Raw genomic sequence first — 21,570 nt, 5'->3', positions numbered from 1 at the left:
ATTGTTAAATTTGAGCAAGATTTCTGCTCATGTTCAAAACTTTGTGCACACTCAAAATATATCTGTGTTCTCTGAGATGTGGAGGAGTCGTGATATTTTGAGAAAAATAAAGTTATAATAGTCACTATATTTCAGAAAATAATCTACCTGCACCATAGTCTGCTGTGCATTACGTGATTGCTCTGCTGATACGGTAGATCTCAGACCTTCTGACAGAGACAGAGCCCCGTTTGAGACTCTGGTCTCTGAATGAGCGAACGTTTAGGGAAGTGTCTGTACGCTGCTCTATGCTTTTTTTTTTCATTGGTTGTTGAGTTAAATCTTACCCAGATACAATAGTGCTATTTTGTGATTGGCTATTGCCCTTTCTTTTTTTTGATTGGCTGATAAGTGGCAGGCTCAACTAAGAACTCCATGGGAGATGCGCTTGATTCCTGCCGGTTCCATAGTGAGAGCGGCGCGCCAGAGAAATTTTGGGCACTGCGGCATATTAAATATATTATAAATAGTTTTTCCGCGTGAGAAATACAATGTGTGGCGGGAGTGCGTGACAAAATGCCGAAATGAGTGACTGTCACGCTCAAAGCGTGACACTTGAGAGCCCTGTTGCATTCAGATGTTTTCTACCTTTCCTACTTTTTACTTTTTGGGGTGTGAATGCAAGAAGCAACCTATGTTCTTCTACAAAACCTTTATTGTTATTATTCTGTATTTTTTTTAAATAACTTAACTCCTTCCACATCTTTTAACCTAGAGGCTTCATTGCATTTTTTTTTTTTTTTATTGTTCAGCTCAATATGGACATTATCACTTTCATTATTCAGACCTTACGAGAAATATTCAACGTTTTTTCGGTAAATTTCCCCTATTCAAATGAATGGATGGAATGTTCAGTACAGATAGAGAAGTACAAAATTCAATGTATTATTAATACCGGTAGGGTAGTATTAAGTATAGTATCGGTGTAATGTAATAGTAGTAAACATAATATAATACAACTACTGTTATGGTTTCAGTATTTTGCTTTGTATTTTGTTCTATTTCTGTTGCCTGTTTGTAGTTTCCTATATGTTTCCTGTTTTTGTACATTTATTCTGTATTTTTCTGTTCCCTGTCTTGTAAATTTATCCTGTGTTGTGTATTGTGGTCTGTGTATATTTTGTTGTGTATTTTTCTGTTCCCTGTTGTGCATTTCCCTGTTTATGTTCTGTTTCCTGTTTTATTTTGATAGTCTGTCTTGTCTAGTTTTACTTCCTTTGTTTTCCCGCCTGTGTGATTGTCTGATGTGCTCCACCTGTTCCCCAGCCCTGGTGTCACCTGTCTTGTGTCTTCTCGTTACCTAGTTTATTTAGCCCCTGTGTTTCCTTTGTCTGGTGTCAGATTGTTTTGCGTCCTTGCGTTTTGCCCGTCAGTTTGTGTCTTCTTCTGATCAGTTCGTGTTTCCACCCTGTCTGTTTTGTGCCTGTTTTTTTTTTAAATCTTCCCAGCGTTCTTTTGTTCCAGTAAGTTATTCCCTGTGTGTTTTTTCCCCCCGTGTTTTTCCAGTCTCTGTACTGCCGCTTTTTGTTAAATAAAACCTCAAGCTCAAACCATCTCCTGCCTGCCTGCTTCTCCCTGCGTTTGGGCCTCTTTCCCCCGCTCACTATCACAACTACTATAATAATATAAAATATTAGAGCATAGTATAGCAGTATAACAACTTAGATCTTCATCTTATACACCTGCTACAAGTTAAAAGTAGCCTAAAACTAAAACTGTAAGTTTCAATTCAATTTTATTTATAGTATCAAATCATAACAAGAGTTATCTCAAGACAAAACCCAACAATTCCAGTAATTCCCTTCCCTACTTGTGTTTTTCATGGTGGCCCTGTTAAGATGCTGTAGGTAGGATTGCGGAGATCCAAGACTTAGCCAAAAAATTTGAACATCGACAACTTCTCAGTCCGTCCCCCCTTCTGCTAAAACGGTCTCATAAGCCCCTCTCCCCACAAGGGAGAATGAATGCATGTGCATGAGCAGTGATTGACACGCAGTTAAGACACCCCCCCCTAGCCCTGATAGGTGCATCTGAACATGGAGCTGTGGATTTTTGCTCGGTGGTGCCAGAGGAGCCAGATTTTTTTTTAATTACCTGCTTCATGTAGTTCTACTGTAAGTAATATTTACATTGATAAACAGCATTTTGTGAAGAAACTCTCAAATTTATTTTTTTTTCATCACCTGCTTCAAGTAGTTCTACTCGAACATAGGGTCAGTTTCAGCAAATATGACAGAACGTTAGTTTTACCTACTGCACCTTTACTTGTTGAGAGGAAACAATGCAGTAAACTTATGATTCATGGGCTTTTCCAAATGTTTTGCACAAAAAAAGATTATTTTTTGTATTTTATTTACACTATTTACACGTTTTCAGTATGTACAAAATATGATTATCATAGAAACTTGTTTTATGCATATCAGTAAATATCGGTTTTCGGCCATAACAGCAAGATCTTCATATCAGTGCATCCCTAAAAAGGTGATGCGAAAAAAGCATCGTAGCTTTAAAAACGTAAGATTCCAAGTTATCAGTGCCGATTTACTTGCGTCGAAAAGTTTGAGGACTTTATTTCTCTGTGAAATGAAGTCTCTCAACCTGGACTCACAAAGCAGTTATCACCATGGCAACCTTTAATTGCAGGTGGGAACACAAAGCTGATTGAGATAAGCTAATTAGTGAAGTTTGACACACACTAGGGCTGCACGATATGAGGAAAATATCTAATTGCGATTATTTTGACTGATATTACGATTGCGATATGATTCACGGTATTGGAGGGAAAGATCGTTTTTGTATCATTCTCATTTCCATTGAAAATGATTAACATTGAAAGAAATTAAAATGATTATAGTGTGGTTTTTGCGAGGATCTGTACCAAACAAAGATTTTTTCTTTAGTCTGCAGGATACGATTTGTTAGGCCGGGGCATCTCTGCAGCACCACAATACTTAATTCAGAATGCTTTGACACATATTTTGCCATTAACAAATATTGCGCCCCCCTGCGATTTGGATATTGCACTAGTCCATATTGTGATTTCGATACAATTGCGATTAATTGTGCAGCCCTAACACACACACACAGTTTTCAACTACAATGTTTCGCCTTACCATTGTTGGCCCCCCGTCCTCCTCTGAAAGAATGACAAAATTATATAATTATTAGGGCTGTCTATCGATTATAAAAATTAATCTAATTAATTACAGACTCTGTGATTAATTAATCGAAATTAATCGCATACATAATTAACGGTGCCTGAACCGATACTTTTTAAGAAAGTAAAAAAAGAAAAGAAAACAAAGGGTACTAAACAACAGTTGGTGACATTAAAGAATGGCTTGTTTATTGCTAAGGCCATATGGTCAAAATTAAATGATTTAATAATAATGTATAACAATAACTTATTTCACTAGTAAATTGCTGTTGAACGACAAAAACAACCACCAAGGACATTTACAATAACTTCAAATGCACCACGAAGCTGTAGTTTACCAGTTTCATTGAACGCACCGTCTGTGAGGTTTTTCCGACGGCAGCTGCAGATTGTTACATCCCGCTGTTGAGTCACAGTCCTCTACAGTAAAACACAGTCAAACTTTACACCGTTCAGCGTTAGCTGTCAGCATTGTAACCGTGTTTAATCCAGCTACTAGCTAGCGGTAGGCTAACGTTAGCTGCTGTCGAGTATAGTGTTAACTAGCTAGCGGTAGGCTAACGTTAGCTGCTGTCGAGTATAGTGTTAACTAGCGTCCCGTGCAGCGGTGTTTGTGTTGCCTGTATCGTCTTCAGAGCACCAGAGAGAAGAGCAAACATATCAGTGGCACCAGATTTGAGGCATGAGATGGGACGCTCCAGGCTGCAGCCATACAGTCTTGGCCAGATTTCGGTAGCCAGGGTTGGCAGGAAGAAGATTTTTACAAGTCAATGTTCCAGATAATGATCCAGGCAGCACATTCTCGTCTCCCTCCTTCATTTTACAGTCCAATGGTGGCTAGAACGGCTCCGGGTCAAACGTCAATATGGAATGGTTTATTCTGTGTTATTTTGACAGCCCTAATAATTATGCTATGTATTGCAACAAAAAAAAAAAAAAAAACGGATACGTGAGACAAAGCTGTTTTCCCACATACAGGCAATTTGCTTCTCGTTCCTCGCCATAAAAGTTCAATTCATTTTAACTGCGTAACGTATGCGGAGCGGACGTTCCAACACTACGCTTTCACTACGCTTTTGAGTTGTGTAGTTACACTATCCCAAATGTTTCCATTAAATGTCAAACCCAGAGAAATCTGTTATTTTATTTTCAGACACATTGTCACTGCCCGATGTGAGTCGAGTGCAGATGTGAGTCGCGCATGCGTCACTTTGCGACAAGTAGCTAACGGATTTTTGAGCTAACGCACAGTCTATGAGCTAACGTTAGCAATCAAACAATCATATATAGCTAAAACGTTTTTGAAATGACTGCTGCTGCTGGCTACAAGTTAGCAATCAAACCCAATAAAGGCTGTCACTTAATGGCGTTTTGAGCTAACGTTAGCAATCAAACAGTCATAGATAGCCAAAACGTTTTTGAAATGACTGCTAGCTAAAAGTTAGTAATGAAACACAACAAAGGCTGTCACTTGAATGGCATTTTGAGCTAACGTTAGCAACCAAACAGTCATAGATAGCTACAACGTTTTTGAGATGATTACCATCTTCTGTTATTGTATGTAAAGAGAAACGTTTATTATTTTATAGATTTCACAAATTTCAGTATGACACGTTATGCCGTAAACAGTTTAAATCTGAGCATGCGCGACTCACATCGGGCAGTGACACATCACGTTTCATTTAGTCGCCCGTCAGTGGCGTCATATAACCTTTCACCATCTAGTTACTCGTTACTTCCGGCAAAACACGGGCACCCAGATGCTACGTTCGAGTAATTGTAAATCATACAATGTCACAGAAAAAAATACTGGTAACACTGCTTTTTCTGCCAAAATGCATAATTTTGTGATTAATTACATGCCACTTTGCAACACCGTAATACAGCAGAAACCTTATTTATTGATACATATCAATATTAATCCAGCTTAATGTTACTACAATGTATGTGCTGGTTGACAAGTAGCTAACATTCATGCTAGCTAATGCTTGGTGGATAACATCATAGGGTTACAACCAGGGCATGAAATTGGCACCCGCCCACCCGCCAAATGCGGGTAACTTTTGTGACTGGCGGGTGAAACTGTCAATCTACCTGCCACGTTGGCGGGTAGCCAATGAGAATTGAGTGATTCAGACACCTAACTATCAGTAAGCAGGGTACGCCGTTGCTTACGGGCCTGGTCCAATCAGGGGCCCGCATCACTGGAAGACATTGATTGACAGCCGGGGCCCCCTATCGCATTTTCATTATTCACACAATCCCAGCAGTCCTACGTGCAGCCACTGACCAAGCGGGAGTGAGAACGGGTAAAATTAATTTCCTAGTTTCTGATATGAAGACGAGACGTGTGTGTGACTCGAACATCTCACATTTACCAACAAAACGTACAGCGAAAGACCGTGCAAAACATTTCAGACGGTCCTGCCAACCTGTATACATTTTAACATCAATGTACGCTGTAACGATTTTTCACTCTTAAGTCAGCGGCTGCTGTTTCAATCTGTCGGCTCTCTGCAGCGGGCGGGGCTGCTCCGTTTCCCCCGCGACTGACGCGCACACACAATCACACACACGGACACACACACACATACACACACAATCACACACAAACACACGCACAGACACACACCCAATCACACACAAACGCACACGGTGGATGCAGGAAAAAATGCAGATGAGATGTACAAGATGACCCAAATTGAGGACACTCTCGTTATTGTAAGTGCAATGATAAGTTAAAGTCCAATAAGTACTTTATTAAACCGTATGAATGGGTGTCCCAGGCCAGGATAGGAAATTAACTAACAATGTAAAGATCAACAAGCCACTGACGATGACAGATATGTTCATATTTGATTCATTCAATACATTCTTATTTTGTGTCTTAAATCCACCAGCCTTTTTCATATTTTACCAACATTTGCAGCATCCTGAGCCTTTTTGGTAAGGTAAGGAAATCTCAGCCCAGAGTAATGAATTAATAGCAATAAGTATTATTCTCCCCAAAACAAGTTTCCTTTTTATTTATTTTTTTATTTTTAAGAACTATACAAAAAAAATTCTTGTGTTATGGTGCGCATTCACCAGTGTTTTGTTGTTGTTGTGGTGCGCGTAGGCTACTCCTGATTTTGTCAGTCATCTCATCTCTTATATGCAGTGGCGTAACGAGCCAACACCGGGCCCCTATGCAGGATTATCAAGGCGGGCCCCCATACTACAGCACGTGATGACGCGCAATGTCCACGAGTAAGCTACCATCAGTAGGACAGGATAGGATCATAGAGACACAGCAATTCCTGTTTTTCACCTTTATGACACAAAAAAAAAACTGGCTGGTAAAAATCCACCTGCCACAGTGGCTGGTGGTCAAAAAAGTTAACTTCATGCTCTGGTTACAATATTGTTCATCACGCTCATAAAGTTATTAGTAGTATAATTGTTTTGACCATGGATAAAAGCAGCACTGCGCTAACCCACGAATAAGTTCACTAGTAACGTCAACGTTAGCTGTATAGCTAGATAGACGATTAATCTAATGCTAATTTAGCCAGCTAGCACACTCCGGTCTGCCTGCCTCACTCACCCGGCACAAAGAGACTTCATTCGGGATGATAGCTGACAACACAGCCGGGACATGTAGCAATAGCTAGTTACCGTTAGCCCCAGCCGGTGCCGGGTGCTAACGTGTTTACAATCCATTGTTTTGGTTGAGAGACCCCTAGCGGCAGAAAGTTACATATTGTACGTTTAAGCTGGCAACACTGGGCAGAAGAGCAGCAACAGAAGTGGTAAGGGCGGGACCAGCTGGTGACGCAAACAAGGAATACTCTGTAGACCAGATCATCTCATTTAACAGCGCTCGGTTCAGCCTTCGCAGTCTGCGGCCACGCCTTCAAAAAACGCCTCATTCGAAGGATACGGCCCCTGAATTGAGACATATTGTCTTACTTATTTATACTTTCAGCTAGAAACTCCATTCAAACCTTAAAATATTCAACCCATCTTTCAGAGAGAGAAAGAAAGCATTTCTATTGTCTTTCATACATTTTGTGCTTTTTCAACTTTTAAAGGGGACCTATTACGCTCATTTTCAGGTTTATACTTGTATGTTGTGTTGCTATTTGAACACGTTTACATGCTTTAATGTTTAAAAATCAACATTTTTCTCATACTTCCTGTTGTATTCACCCTCTGTCTGAAACACATTTCGGCATTTTTGTCTACTTCTTGAAGGTGTTGAAAAGCATTTGAAGCAACATTTGGACCACGTCCCAGTTAAATACTCCATTAAAACCCAGTGTAATACATCCATGCATACTTGAGTGAAAGTATAACCGAGGACATCAGAATCAGGAATCAGATCGGATGTCAGTAAACTAATAGCAATCAGAGCTCAGTGCAGAGTAGCTTTAAGGCTCAGCCAGTCGTACATGTGCAGAATATAAACAAGGCTCCAGTCAGCGTTTAGCTCTGCCCGCCTGCTCTCACCTGCTCATAACGAAGCAGCAAATCCTCCATTTCCTCTTGCCTCTATCGCATCTAAAGCTGAGCGCTTTCTTTTCATGGTTCGCCTTCAGCTGCTGTGTGGCTTCTACCCAGCGGTGTCCCCTGGATTATCTGCCTCCTCTCTAACCCAGTGACAGGCTGGCGAGAGTGGGAGGATGGAGACGGCAGGGAGGGAGAGGTATGGAACAGGAGGAGGGGGTGGCAGGGAGAGAGAGCAGGGAATGATGCTCCTTTGTTAAAGAGCCACGCCAGCCTCCTGTATCTCTCTCTCCCACACTGTCTCTGCTCTGATCCACTGTAATCTGACTCTGTCCAGTGGAACCTTTAATAACACTCAGCAATAGGGCTGTGCAATTAAAGGAATTCTGATCACAATTTTAATTTTGGCTCCTAACTATAACAAAAACAATGTAATTGGGAAAAATTACGTTTTGCAAGTTTTATTTTGTGTTGTGTTCTGAATTAAAAAAATAAGTTTGAACTGAAAATTTCACAATTCAAGGTGTTTTCACTGTTGATTTCTGTAACTGTTTCACTGTTCTTTTAAGTTCAATAAATGCAACATCTTCCCAAGAGTCAATGAGTAATTGTGCTAAATAATCGTGATTTCAACATTGACCCAAAAAATTGTGATCATGATTTTTTCCATAATCGAGCAGCCCTACTCAGCGCCAAGTATTTTTGGGTTTCAATGGCTGTAGCAAATGTTACTTAAATTGAAATTGTGCATTGATCTGGGACTATTTTCAGCAGCTAGAGTATTTGGGGCAGCAGGGTGGTGTTTGTGGGAATGAGTCAAAATAAACAATAACATTATTTGAAGGGGTGTGCATAAGACTGACATGACACTGTCATAACCATGACATGACACTGGACATGAACCTGAAGGAGTCTTTATGAATGTTTATGACTGTTGTCATTAAGTGTCATTCGTTACATTATGGCACTTTTATTATTATACTCAGTAACTTTGATACAGCTTTTTTTTCTGCCACACATCATTATTTTTCATTGATTACTATATCAGACCCCAGACACCCGAGTCAGAACAGCGGCCATCCCTACATTTCTTAACGTTACCTGTGTTTGTGCCGAAATCTCCCTCCCCCTGACTGACGGCAGCTAAGTTTAGGCACCAAAACGACTAGTTAAGATTACAAAAAAGTGAAGGGGGCGATAATTCCGGGCAGCTGGGAGATCTTCTGCACAACAACGGCCATCGGACGTCTCCGCCGCCCCAGAGATTCCCCCAACCATCCCCACCCATACCCGTCTCTCAGTGTCGTTGAGTAACGTTACAACAAACCCATTTCCCCCTAGGTGCTGAAAAAATCCAAAAGATGACACTGACATGTGACATATATTGTGATAGTGTGGTTAGCCTGCTTGCTCACTAACTGGTCAGCTACCAATACAAATCGAATCAAGAAAACGTAATTATGTGGGGAAACTGCAGCTATTTCATTAGAAAGACATGGATTCACCGTACTAAACATAACGTGAATAAAACTTGAACTCGTCCATGAACAGATACATTTTAGTTGGCAATGATGTTTAACAAGGAAAACTCCCATAATCCCACGCAGCTTTACGAAGTCATCAAAAGTTTGTGTTTACATCCATTGCTTTGATTGAGCAACCTGATCTCACAGAATTCCGTGAAATGAACACGGCCCCTTAACTCAAAATCTGTCGCAGTTTCACGGAATCGCAAAACATTCCGTGATGGGCACACGGAAGAATTCCATGAAATGAACACGGATTGCCGAAAATTCCGTGTTGGGCCCACAGAACAATTCCGTTAAATAAACATGGCCCCTCAAGTTAACGAAAAGGTCTTGGGTGGGCTTACGGTTCCGTGACATGCGAGAAGAACGGAATGGTTGGGTTCAGGAAAAGGTCGTGGGTGGGCTTACAGTTATGTGACACGCGAGAAGAACGGGACGGTTGGGTTTAGGAAAAGAAGAAAGCGACTTTAGGAAACGTGAAAGTCCTGTGTTTGACCCATCCACCACCCCAACGAACCTCCTTACGCGGAATTTCGACCTTCTTCTCATTAACTTTACATTGTTTTCCGTGGTGGCCACATGGAATTTTCACACATTCCGTGCCACCACCACGTAATGCGCTGTTAACAGTTCGTGATCATTTCACGGAATTTTGTGAGACTAGGCTGGATTGAGAGACCCCTAGAGGCAGAAAATAACATTTTGTAAGTTTAAGGTATATCGATATATTTTCAAACAAGATATTGGATGAAACAATACCGTTTATATTAATATGGTTTAATGTTGCGTTACATGACCCATTTCTTCTGTAAAGCTTTTTTGCATCTCTTCTATCACTCTCCGGGCAACCCCGCCCCTACTCGTCACAGGCTCTCCTGCAACATCGCTGGCCCACACTGCTGACATTTGCCTACAATTTAAATTGTTATTTGCACAGCTGTATGTTTTGTTTACCAGGAAAAGAAAAAACAATATTTGTACCAGTGTTTCCAGTAGTAATGCTCTGTTGTGGTGGCCGCCACGGTGAAAAACACAGCTTAAAACACTGGATGTAACTTCAACTTTTAAGTTCTAAGAGTAAGACAGCGCCTTGACGCGGGCGAGAGCTGTGGCCCATGACCAGATTATCATAGTTCATGAATATGCAGCGCAGTGACGATACAGACATTACATATATGAGATGTACGAAACACCGTTGACCTGCGCATTCACTCTTTGCTGGACCCGTTCATATGAGTCCACCATCACTCTGTGAATAGAGGATCCAGTCTGCAGTGTAGTTGCGACACTTCACTGATAAACCAGAGAATTGTGCAGTAACACATGACCAAAGAAGGTTTTTGTATTATACACTTTAGTCCATCGCACGCTCCCACTCTCCCCCCTCGTCTATGAACACTCGCTCTCGCTCTCTCTCTCTCTCTTTTCTTTATGTAACTTCATTATCACTTTCGTTAGTAGACAGCGTATGACAGACATACAGATAGCACAAAACTACAAAATTAACAAGAATAATATCCTCTATGGCTATTGTAGTTATTCGATGGAAAAGAAAACTATAATGTTACTGTCACACCAAGCAAGAGGAGCGAAAAAATTTAAAATATTAAATAAATAAAAATAATAATTAAAATAACATGAATAAATAAGGGGAGGGGTTAGTCTCCAGAGTGTCAGCTGGGAACAAATTAAGACAGTGATGGCAGAATGGGAGTGATCCCAGTGGCATTGTCTTAAATTTCTCCTGCTTCCCATCTCTCAGATACCTTATATTTTCAAGATGGATGCCGCTCATTGAGTCACGTATCCAGTTTAAATGAGTAGGTGGTTGGTTTGATTTCCAATTGAGGAGAATCAACCTTCTGGCTATTAAAGTACAAAAGGCGAGCGCACCTTTATGAAGGTTTGACAAATTTGCAGTTTTTGGGGAGAGACCAAAAAGTGCAACAAGTGGGCAAGGGTTAACACAGAGCCCAGTGCTACTGACATAATTAAAGATCAATTTCCAGACACCAATCAATCTTGGACAAAGCCAGAACATGTTCTCGCTCTCTCTTTTGTTGTTGAAAACAGCTGAAGGACAATCACCTATTTTTATTTAATATAGGCTATTTATTTAATATTATTTTCATTCACGTGTTGCAACTGTATATTTTTAAACAGGGAAGAAAAACTGTATACATACATATACATACATACATACATACATACATACATACATATATATTGGACAGCAACAGATACAGCTTGTTGCTCTCAAACATTCACACTTTCAGTTCCCTTTTTGCTAAATTTAAACAGTGCTGCACTGGTCCCACATATCAATAACTTCAGTTTGCAGTCAAATCCTTTGTGAACCTGTGTGATGCTTCTAATACTACAACAAGAAAAAGAGGCTGTGTCGAGTGATAACTCACTGCTTTGTTGCTCCATTTCGCTGGCAGTGCCTCCAGAGTCCTGGGGAAGGCCAACAGACCAGTAAGACATTCCTACTGGAGTCACTGGTTGATCCTTATCAGAGTTCCACCACAGAGAGGAGGCCTGGACTCAGCTGTCACCCTGCACAAAGACAGAGCAGCAATGATGAAGAACAAACACCAAAACTTTTTTACCTATTAAATCAGGGGTCTTCAACGTTTTTCAAGCAAAGTTGTATAAAATGAAGTTGCATATTAGACTACAACAATGTGTGGGTGCTCTAAAACCTTTATACATACCTTTTCATTGCATAGAATACTAAGCTATTAAAATAATTGTTGGCATGATTTTATAAATCATGTTTTAATGTTAAACATACAGTTTAAATAACTGCAGTTGTGGGTGGCTATCTTAGTGCCTATCTTCTTACTTATAGGCCAGTAAGCCTATCAATGTTTTTTTTTTTCACAAATAGGCTGATTTATATTTTCTAATAATATGTTGGACTCATGTTAAGACATTTTAAATTTTGAAAAAAACTTTCAAAAACATAATTTGGTGGCCCCCCTGCAATAACTCTGAGAAGCCACTAGGGGTCCCGGACCACCTGTTGAAGATCTCTGCATTAAACAGACACAATTTAGCCGTAAAGCCCAAATGGTACCATATGTCTCTAAAAACTATTGACTATTTTTATTTTTTAACCTGTGCGAGTTCATTTTTGCACAAGCTTTTATTTGTTAACTTATTTTAAAAACTGTATGCACTAATAGCACTTTTTGATTTATTTGTAAAAAGTGTTAAATAATGTAAATAAAGCATTTTTATTAAACAACAGCTAAAATAACGTGGCTCTCTAGCTTGTGGAAAAGCAAGTTAAACCAACTGTGAATTAGCAGCCCAAATTGACCCAGAAAAAGGGATATAAATGCTCTGCTTAATGAATGCATTCCAAAAAAATCCAGTATTATAATTTATTGGAAGAAACCAAGCAATTCCAGGGATCCCCCAGTCCCCCAGTGTACTGCATGCCATTATTATTAACTTACAGCAATCCGGCCAGCACACACTTCAGCGCTGGGTTAAAACGAAAAAGGGAGTACAATATCCCTTTATTCAGCTCTAGGGTTGTTATATAAAAAATTCAATAAAGATATTGTTGAAAAAAAAAAAAAAACGAAAAAGGGAAACAGACCATATCAGGTGTCAGAGTCTGGCTGGCTGCGGTGCTGTGTTGAAATTCTCCCCCCTTTAGTGTTTAGCGGTCTTCTTTACAGTTAAGATTGACCGACAATTGATGATTGTCCTGTGGACAAAAGGGGAAGGTGGGGAGAGTTTGGTAGCAACACCCAGCAGCCATCCCATTGATGTAGGCGTATCCTCGGCTGTTATCTAAGCTGTACACTAAGTTTCTCAGCGGTGTTGAGTAACGTTACAACATACCCTTTTTCCCCCAGTGCTGAAAACATCCAAAAAGTGACAGTGACTGAAATATATAGTGATATTGTGGTTTTAGCTGAGTGGCTAATGTTAGCTTGCTTGCTCGCTAACTGGTCAACTAACCTTAGCTAACGTCACCAATACAAATCAAATCAAGAAAACGTAATTATGTGGGGGAAACTGCAGCTATTTTATCAGAATGACATGAATAAACATTATTAAACGTAACATGGATAAAACTGAACAATCCTCATCTAGATAACGCACACTGAATACACTGCTTTTGTTCCCATTGAGCATCGCGCGGCAACATTCCCCACACAAGCGCACACACTTGCCCGCCGCTATGTAGACAGCGGGAGCTGGGGCCCTGACTTGCCCTGACCTGGCAGCACACAGATATGCGCGCACCCGCTCGACACATATGGACTCATGGATGTCAAAGCTGATCACTAAGGACTACACGCTCCTGTTTGCCACCCCCCCAACTCGCTTTGCTGGCATGTTGGAGACAACTATGTCGTCTCAGGTGGAGATAGCTGCTCTAACGTCAGAGCTAGAGGAGCTGCTGGCAAAGGATGCCATTTCCCGCGTCCCTCCAGGGAAGGAGAACGGTGGTTTCTACTCCTGCTACTTTCTTACACCGAAAAAGACAGGCGGAATGCGACCCATTCTCGACCTGTCTCATTTCAACCGGTGCATCATGGAGCGCCCATTCCACATGCTGACGATCAGACCCGTATTGGAATGTGTGCGTCACCACGAGTGGTTCACTTCAGTGGATCTGAGAGATGCGTATTTTCAAATCTCAGGTATCCCCAAACACAGGAAATTGCCGCACTTCTCTTTTCAGGGGGCTCATTTCCAGTACAACCGGCTGCCATTCAGCTACTCTTTAGCCCCTCGCACGTTCTCCAAATGCATGGAGACGGCGCTTCAGCCGTTACGCAGAAAAGGCATCAGAGTCCTTTTTTATCTAGACGATTTAATCATTATGGCTTCCTCCCAGGAGAAGGCTGCGCTCCACACTATGGAAGTCGTGCAGCACCTGCAGACATAAGCTGGCAAAAGAGCTCACTGGTCCCCACAGACAATAGTTTATCTGGGCGTGAACATAGACTCAACCATCATGAGAGCCAAGGCTGGACGCACTGAGCTCTCTGCTGTCACGCATCACGCCACACACAACAGTGTTGGCGCTGTCTGTGTTGCGTCTCCTGGGCATGATGTCTGTGAGTCATGTGGTGGTTCCCCTGGGTCTCCTCCACATGAGAAAGATTCAGAGATGGTTCTGTCGACTGCACCTCGACCCGATACGCCACAAGTGGGGGATGCTGACCATTCCTCCTTCTCTACAGTCGGACCTGGCATATTGGGGAAACTCCCGGACCCTGTCATCCGGTGTTCCCCTGGGGAGAGTGATGTCACACGTAACAGTGTACACAGACGCGTCCCTCACCGGCTGGGGAGGCATGTGCGAATCACAGGTGGTGGGAGGGAGATGGCCAGTTTCTCAGTTACGTAACCTGATGTATAGATTTATGTGTAGGGTATCGGAGTCAGAAAATGACTTAATCGCTGTTTTGGCTAACCCTGTACGCAGTTCTGTCAGATTTTCTTCCAGACTGTGGAACCATTGGCGAATATGTCTGTATGTTAGACACTGAACATTGTGAAAGGCTTTGCAATTTTGTATTTTTCTTTTCTATTTGTTTTAATCTGTGTGTTTTTTATTGTGATATGGATCCCCCTGGGTCTGAAATAAAGAATAAAGTAAGTAAAGTTATTTGGTGTTTCTTTATTTCCAAAAAAGTCTTTATCAGCTTTCCCTATATACTGTATATACAGTATGAGTTCACTAACAAGTCTAAAACAAGAAACCATTGCAATCAGCAGTGTTTGAAATTCACCAGGCTGAAATCTGTACCGTTTTGAATGTGTGGTTAACAGTTTTGACAGCAGTGTGTTAGCATTTGAACAAAGTGCTGTAGATCCACAGTGTTGTGCAGGTTGTGGTTAAAACCATGGGATAAGTCTGTAGAGTTTTGAAAACTGTGTTCAAGCAATGAAAAACGAACTACAGTTTGGTCCACATGAACTGCTGCTGTGCAGACTGTAGTTCGAGCTTTGCACGTTACTAAAGTTGTGCCCACTGTTATCTAGCAATAAAAAAAACTGTAATAGGGCAATTGTGCAGCTTGTATTTACCTTCACAAAAGTGCTTGTTTTGCCACTGGCTCAGATTGTCTGACAACATTATGGAAAGGATTTCTAAGTACGTTGACCTTTCCATTAAAGAGTAAGATCCTTTTTTAAAACATCAAAACATCATCATCATTTTCTTGGTTGCAGTTGAGCCAGCTAGCCAAATCTTCCTCTGTCTCTCGAGCAGGTGTAATTTAGAGTCATCATTAAGTAACAGAACAATCGGGTCAGTAGGAATTGGACATCCTATCACAATAGATAGGTGGTCAAAAGCCTTTTGATTGATAAAACTGCTGCCTTTGTTGGAAGGTTTCTGGCTTCTTCTATTACATGAAATAATCTGCGTATATTGTCTGCAGCGTGATCCTTTGGTATAAAACTGATTGGTCGGGGTGGACTAGCTTCTCAATAAAGCGTTCTAAGCGGAGTGCCAAGACTTTGAAATAGAGCTTAATATCAGTCCCAATAAGGCTGATGGGCCTGAAAATTGAGCACTCCGTAAGATCTTTGCCCTTTTTGGGTATAACAGAAATTAGTGCAGTGTTGGTTTGTTGGTGGAAAGTATCCATCTCTATGGAGATGGATACATATGGACGTTCCTCTAACGTAATAAGTTGACCCAGTTCTTCTCCCTCCTCTGGGTCAAGAAGAGGCAGATTTTGCTCTTTTAGGAACTCCTGACACTGGAAATCTCTAATAAATCCTTTAGTTGCTTGCCAAATGAATGCCGGGTCCAAAACTGAGTCAGTATTGATTGCTATAAACTCATGTAACACTAAAAATTGTACATTTACAACTTTTTCCACCGCCGAACAGTATGCTGGGTAACATTGTAGCTGCTAGCTAGCCAGGTAGCAAAACAGCCTGTTAAGTCTGTTAAAGGGAGAGGCGCTACTGTACATTCAAGAACAAAAAAGAAAGAAAGAGGATGAAGAAAGACCGGAGAAACAGCAGAAAAACATGTGCTCAAGAAAGGAGTTGTCTGCTGTTCAGTTTTTTTATTTTTTTAATTCCGACATAATTTAGCCACTGTTGTTGCCGGTGTTCCGGATTAACTGGTGTTTGAATCATCTGGTGATAGAGGCAGATGTGGTGTAGGCGTGGCCTTTGAGGACCTATTTACGACTGACCAGGAAATAAACATGCTGATCGCTTCGCCTCTATTTCACATTCATTTGTCAGTGTCTTGTTAAAACTTGACCATAGAAACGAGTTGCTGAGCATTAATTCTGGTCCCGACAGACATGCATGCAAACATTAGCCGTTGTCGTTACGAAATATCATCCGTTGGCTGGCGAGTGTGTAGAAGACACCCAGATCGACTTGTGACATTTACATTAGTAAAAAATTCACCGTCAAAACAACACTATATGTATCTAAAATATAAGCAAACTGGGGTATTTTATATTGTAGCCATACAATATAATGCTATACTATAGGGCTAGAACGATTCGTTGACGTAATTGATTACGTAAATGCATTGACAGAAAAAATTTGCGTCGACGTAGAAATAACCGGCTGCCTCCAGCAACAGCGCAAGTATGGATTCCTTGCAAGTTCAACACGTTGAGAAAAAGGCTTGCACACGGCCTTCTAAAGTATGGTGAGTATTTTACTCTTAATGCCAACAACAACGTGGCATTATCAAAAAAATAATCGCTAGATTAATCGTTTAAAAAAATAATCGTTGGGGACGGCCCTACTATACTATATAATAGAGATTCTGTATCTGAACAAGACGTTTCTAGCTTGCGACATATAAACCCACTGAAATCAACTAGCCTACTTAACAGTACGCCACTTGTAAACGTGGGCCAAATTTACTCAGTGCCCAAATTGAAGATCAAATATGCAATGCAAGCTCTGTGATTTGTTACATGGTACATTACACTTACTCATTACTGTGACAGAATGAAAGACAATGAGCAGTATTGATTCAGAATCAGCTTTATGGGCCAAGTGAATGTGCAACACAATCCAATTGTTACTAGTCATTATTGTAATGTCAGATATAAAAAAAGGAAGGTTACACTTTACTTGAAGGTATCAACATAATAGTGTCATAAACATTATAAACAAGTCATAAACGTGTATGACATAACGCTTCTTTTAGTAAGTGTCATTCAGTTTTTGTCATGACAAGTTAGGGTTAGGGTTCATGTGTCATGACTGTCATGACAGTGTCATGAAAAACATATCCACACTACATTTGTGGATATTTTTACTAGGCACAGTGAAGTTTTGGATATTTTAAATTACACTATATCTGGAATGTTTTTTTTTTCATTTTGGATATCTGAAATTAAGATTATAACTATTAACAATTGGATTGTAGATATCTGAATTGTAGGGTTTCCTAATAATTATATTGCAGATATCCAGATATTCAATAACATAAGATGAACTTTATTGATCCCACACTAGGGAAATTCCCTTGTTACAGCTGCTCAAAAGTTCAAGCACAACAGAATAGGCACAACTACACATTAAATAAAAGTAGAACAGAAAAAACTATATAAAAGGTATAAGTAATAGAAAAATAAGAATAAGAGTTACAATAGTAATATGTACACTATGAACACAGACATGTATATATGCTATAGATGAAATAAGGTGCAGATAAATAAGAATAAGAAATCTATCACAATCAATCATCAATCACTCACTTTCACTGTATAACTATATGTCACTATATCTTACCAACTCCTCACAAACCCACTAACTTGTGACATGTTAAAGATATAGCCTAATGATCATTTTTGTTGTCTACACCTGGGCGCCATTATCCAACTCCTGCCACCCATCTTATCTGGATAAATAAGTAGGCATAATGAATAGTATAGAATTGTGATGAAATTCTTTTAACTATCTTTTAACTATTTATCTATTCTTTTAACATAACACAGCTATAGTATAAAGTCTACAGAAATATAATTACATTACTGTTGTAAATGCCTATGGATGTGACACAAGATAATCTGAGCGGATCACATTTTGCCACAGCTGACAGCTGTCTCCACGCTGCGTTCTGCTGGGTGTAAACACCTCATAAGTTTCTTATGTTTTACTTACAGACTGTATTAAAATATAAACAGGTCTCAATACACTTAATCCAGTTGTACTAACTTGTGATGCCGTTGCAAGAACGAAGACTGACAACGTAGGTGGCTGTGTCGATGCCTGTTCACAATTGGCAACTGCAAACTTCAGTGTCTTTTCCAAAACTTTTCCGTTACCAGTGTTATATTTGTAGCCTATCATTCCGTTATTAATCTGACTTCAAGTCAATTTGAGAACTGTTTATGCTTTCATACAGAAAATGAGTGAATCATACTTTCTGAGGTGTTCGCGCGTAACATTTGTGGAAATAGCTGTCACAATGTGGTCAGATTAATTTGTGACACAGCTTCCATCCACCGTCGATTGTGTTTTTATATTGAATTCAATGGATATGCAGCATTCTCATCACTATGATAAGTCTACACTAAACATTACTACTCATTTTACAAATTTGGACATGACTGTCAAACTCCGAGATGCGTTGAATCGAGCTGTCCCGTCACAGATCTGGTCAGAGCCAGAACCAGAGACGGTACGGACAACATCTGTGTCCCAACAGGTGACGGTATGTCAGCGCGGGCAGCAGTGTGTCCGAGCTGCTGACAGATATAAACATGTCGGGAATTAATGTGGCTTGCTACACGTAAATATCATTGCATTTAATCAGCCGTGGAAAGTAACTATGCCGTACTTCAATACAACTGTAAGGTACTTTTAATTGAGTATTTTCATTTTCTCCTACTTGCCTATTGTACGTTTTACTTCTCGTGTAACTGAACGTAAGTGTGAAAGTTCTCTCACAAAACAATAATTGTTACGTAACGTTATCCTTGCATTTTTGTAAGTTGGTATACGGAAATCCTTGACCTTTCCTAGTGGGTATACTCCATATACCTGTGTATCACGTAGACTACACCACTGCACACACACTCTCCAGACGAGTGATATTTTTGTAATAAAAAAGGCTCATTTGTTCATGTCTGTTGGGTCCAAAACTAATGTCCCAGCAACCCGGGCCGTTCCTACCATCATGTTTCACAAGACACTGACAAATGAATAGGGGTGTCATGATTCTCCAAATCCTCGATTCGATTAAATTTTCGATTTTTGAAATTCAAGATTGTGACTTAATTTCGGTCGATTTCGATTTAAAATCGAAATCATGACACCCTTACAAATGAATGTGAAAAGGAAGTGAATTGATCAGAATTGTTTATCCAGTTAATCCGGAACACTGGTCGTGGTTAAATTACTCGGTTGCGTTAACGTTAAGACCTGTCACTTCAAGCATGCAGCAAAGCAACATTATGAACGCAATAACAATCCAAACAATCCCGCTACAGACGGTCGAGAAAGAAGTGTTCAGAGCAATGATTAAAACACTGAATTTAAGATGTCTTGTCTCGCCGAAATACTTCAAATCAAATTACCTACCAAACTTTAATACCAAACTACTAACGTTATTCAAACAACACCAAAGCAAGCTGACAGCGGAGCTACATTCAGTCACCCACTTTTCTACAACAACATAACTTTACCTGTGGCCAAGGTAGTGTTTATACAACTATCTTACAATTATTTAGTTTTGAAAAGGAAACCATGTTAAAGTTATTGGTATGTGTATTTAATTTATTTAAATTTATTTTACTACTTTGCAGTTTGCACAATAAAAATATTTTAGATTCTGTAATGTGTCATGTATTCTCCTTCATATAATTTGTATAAGCTTTTAGTAAACACAACATTAAAATGTTTTTTTTTTATATATATTACATGTACTCCTGACAGTAGAATAAGCCATTATTATATCATTAAACTCCATGCTTTCTCTTTTCTGGTGCTGTCTTTAAAAAAAAAAAAAGAAATATCTGTGATGTTGTATTATGTTTTTCCACCTTCAGGATAAATTTCTCGTTGTTTGTGGTGGTGTTGTAAAGGAGACATATACGATATTGGGGAGTGTCTTTTGGTAAATTGACTGGATACTCTCGCTGTTTCCCTTCCTGCCCTGCTGTCCGAATGGCCCGCGGTTCGCGTGAAAATAGACTTGCCGTGTATCTTTAGCGGAGCGGAGCTGCTGGGACGCTGGTGGAATATCAAGCATTAACTTGAATGCCAGCGATTGCTTGCAGGGGTCGCGGCGCCTCCGGAACACAACGCAGACGCCCCCAGTGGAAAATAGGTGTATTATTGCTTGGTTCCACAACATTGTACAATAACGGGCATGCCGTACAAACTTTTAATGGTCATATTGACATGTTTGTCTTCCACCCTACAAAGTTTGGGCTGCCTATGAATTAATGTCCAAATATTGCTTCCCAGATAATGTGATTTTCAGGCTGTAAAACTGAAATAATTTCAAGGGCTAAAAATATGAAGACATAGGATTTGAACAGAAATATTTTACAGGCCTTGGTTTTGGGACACATTCTTGATATAGACAAGGTTTGAACAAAATCTGAGACAGTGCAGCAACAACCTGTAATTCCATTTTAACCCAGAAGACTGACAGTGCACAGGCACCTGCCTGATAAATAGCATATATTAATTGAAAAAAATAATTTATTTCATTTCATTGCGATACATCAACCAATGTGTCCCTGAGCAAGACACTTAAACCCTAGTTGCTCCAGAGGTGTGCGACCTCTGACATATATAGCGATTGTAAGTCGCTTTGGATAGAAGCGTCAGCTAAATGACATGTAATGTAAAAAGACATATACATTTATCTACTGGAATAGAGCAGTGCAAATATTGCATAAGGCCATCCTCAACCTACAGTAGGCTACTTGTATGACACTCCATCTGACACGATTTCTGTTCAGCAATCAACGACTGTTGTTATGCACTGGGCTAACATTTGCAGGTTTTAATTTGCGGGTATTTAACATTACAGTTACTGTGATGTAACTTTGGCTATGTTCACTGCATATTCCACAAATGAACGTGCCATAACGGACATGCAATACTAACATTACATTATCACACCAAGTACTCTCAGTCACTTAGCCTGCGAATTCCTAGCTAACAGTTACTAGCGTAAACAAATAGGCGCTAACGTGTACAGTAGGATACTTCAGTTGGCTTACTTCATGTGACTCAAGAGCGCAGACTCGCCCATTGTGAAACGCTGCACGTCTTTTTTGCAGACTTTACAAGAGGCAATTCGTAGGGTTTGTCCCCGTTTAATCCATAATTTGTATTTTTCATCTTCCAGCCAATGTTTATTGAAAC

General features: G+C 40.1%; 1 protein-coding gene across 4 annotated transcripts in view; it reads right to left on the bottom strand.

Annotated features, from left to right (window-relative positions):
- Window positions 1-21,570, bottom strand: part of lrrk1 (leucine-rich repeat kinase 1) — a 113,669-nt gene that overhangs the window by 90,321 nt on the left and 1,778 nt on the right. For 3 of the 4 annotated variants that reach the window (XR_004896907.1, XM_031292688.2, XM_031292689.2), the window contains exon 2: window positions 11,631-11,772. Coding sequence is in view for 2 of the 4 variants with exons in the window: in XM_031292688.2 (XP_031148548.1) it covers window positions 11,631-11,700 (70 nt within the window). In the remaining 2 variants the exon portion in view is untranslated. Of the gene's footprint in view, window positions 1-7,687; window positions 7,896-11,630; window positions 11,773-21,570 lie in introns of those variants that run through there. The other variant, XM_035999651.1, reaches the window with a different exon arrangement.

This window comes from Sander lucioperca, chromosome 3 (genome assembly GCF_008315115.2).
Source record: "Sander lucioperca isolate FBNREF2018 chromosome 3, SLUC_FBN_1.2, whole genome shotgun sequence".
NCBI classification, from domain to species: Eukaryota; Metazoa; Chordata; class Actinopteri; order Perciformes; family Percidae; genus Sander; species Sander lucioperca.
The sequence above is the reverse complement of the archived record's forward strand: the minus strand, read 5'-3'. Positions and strand labels throughout refer to the sequence as shown.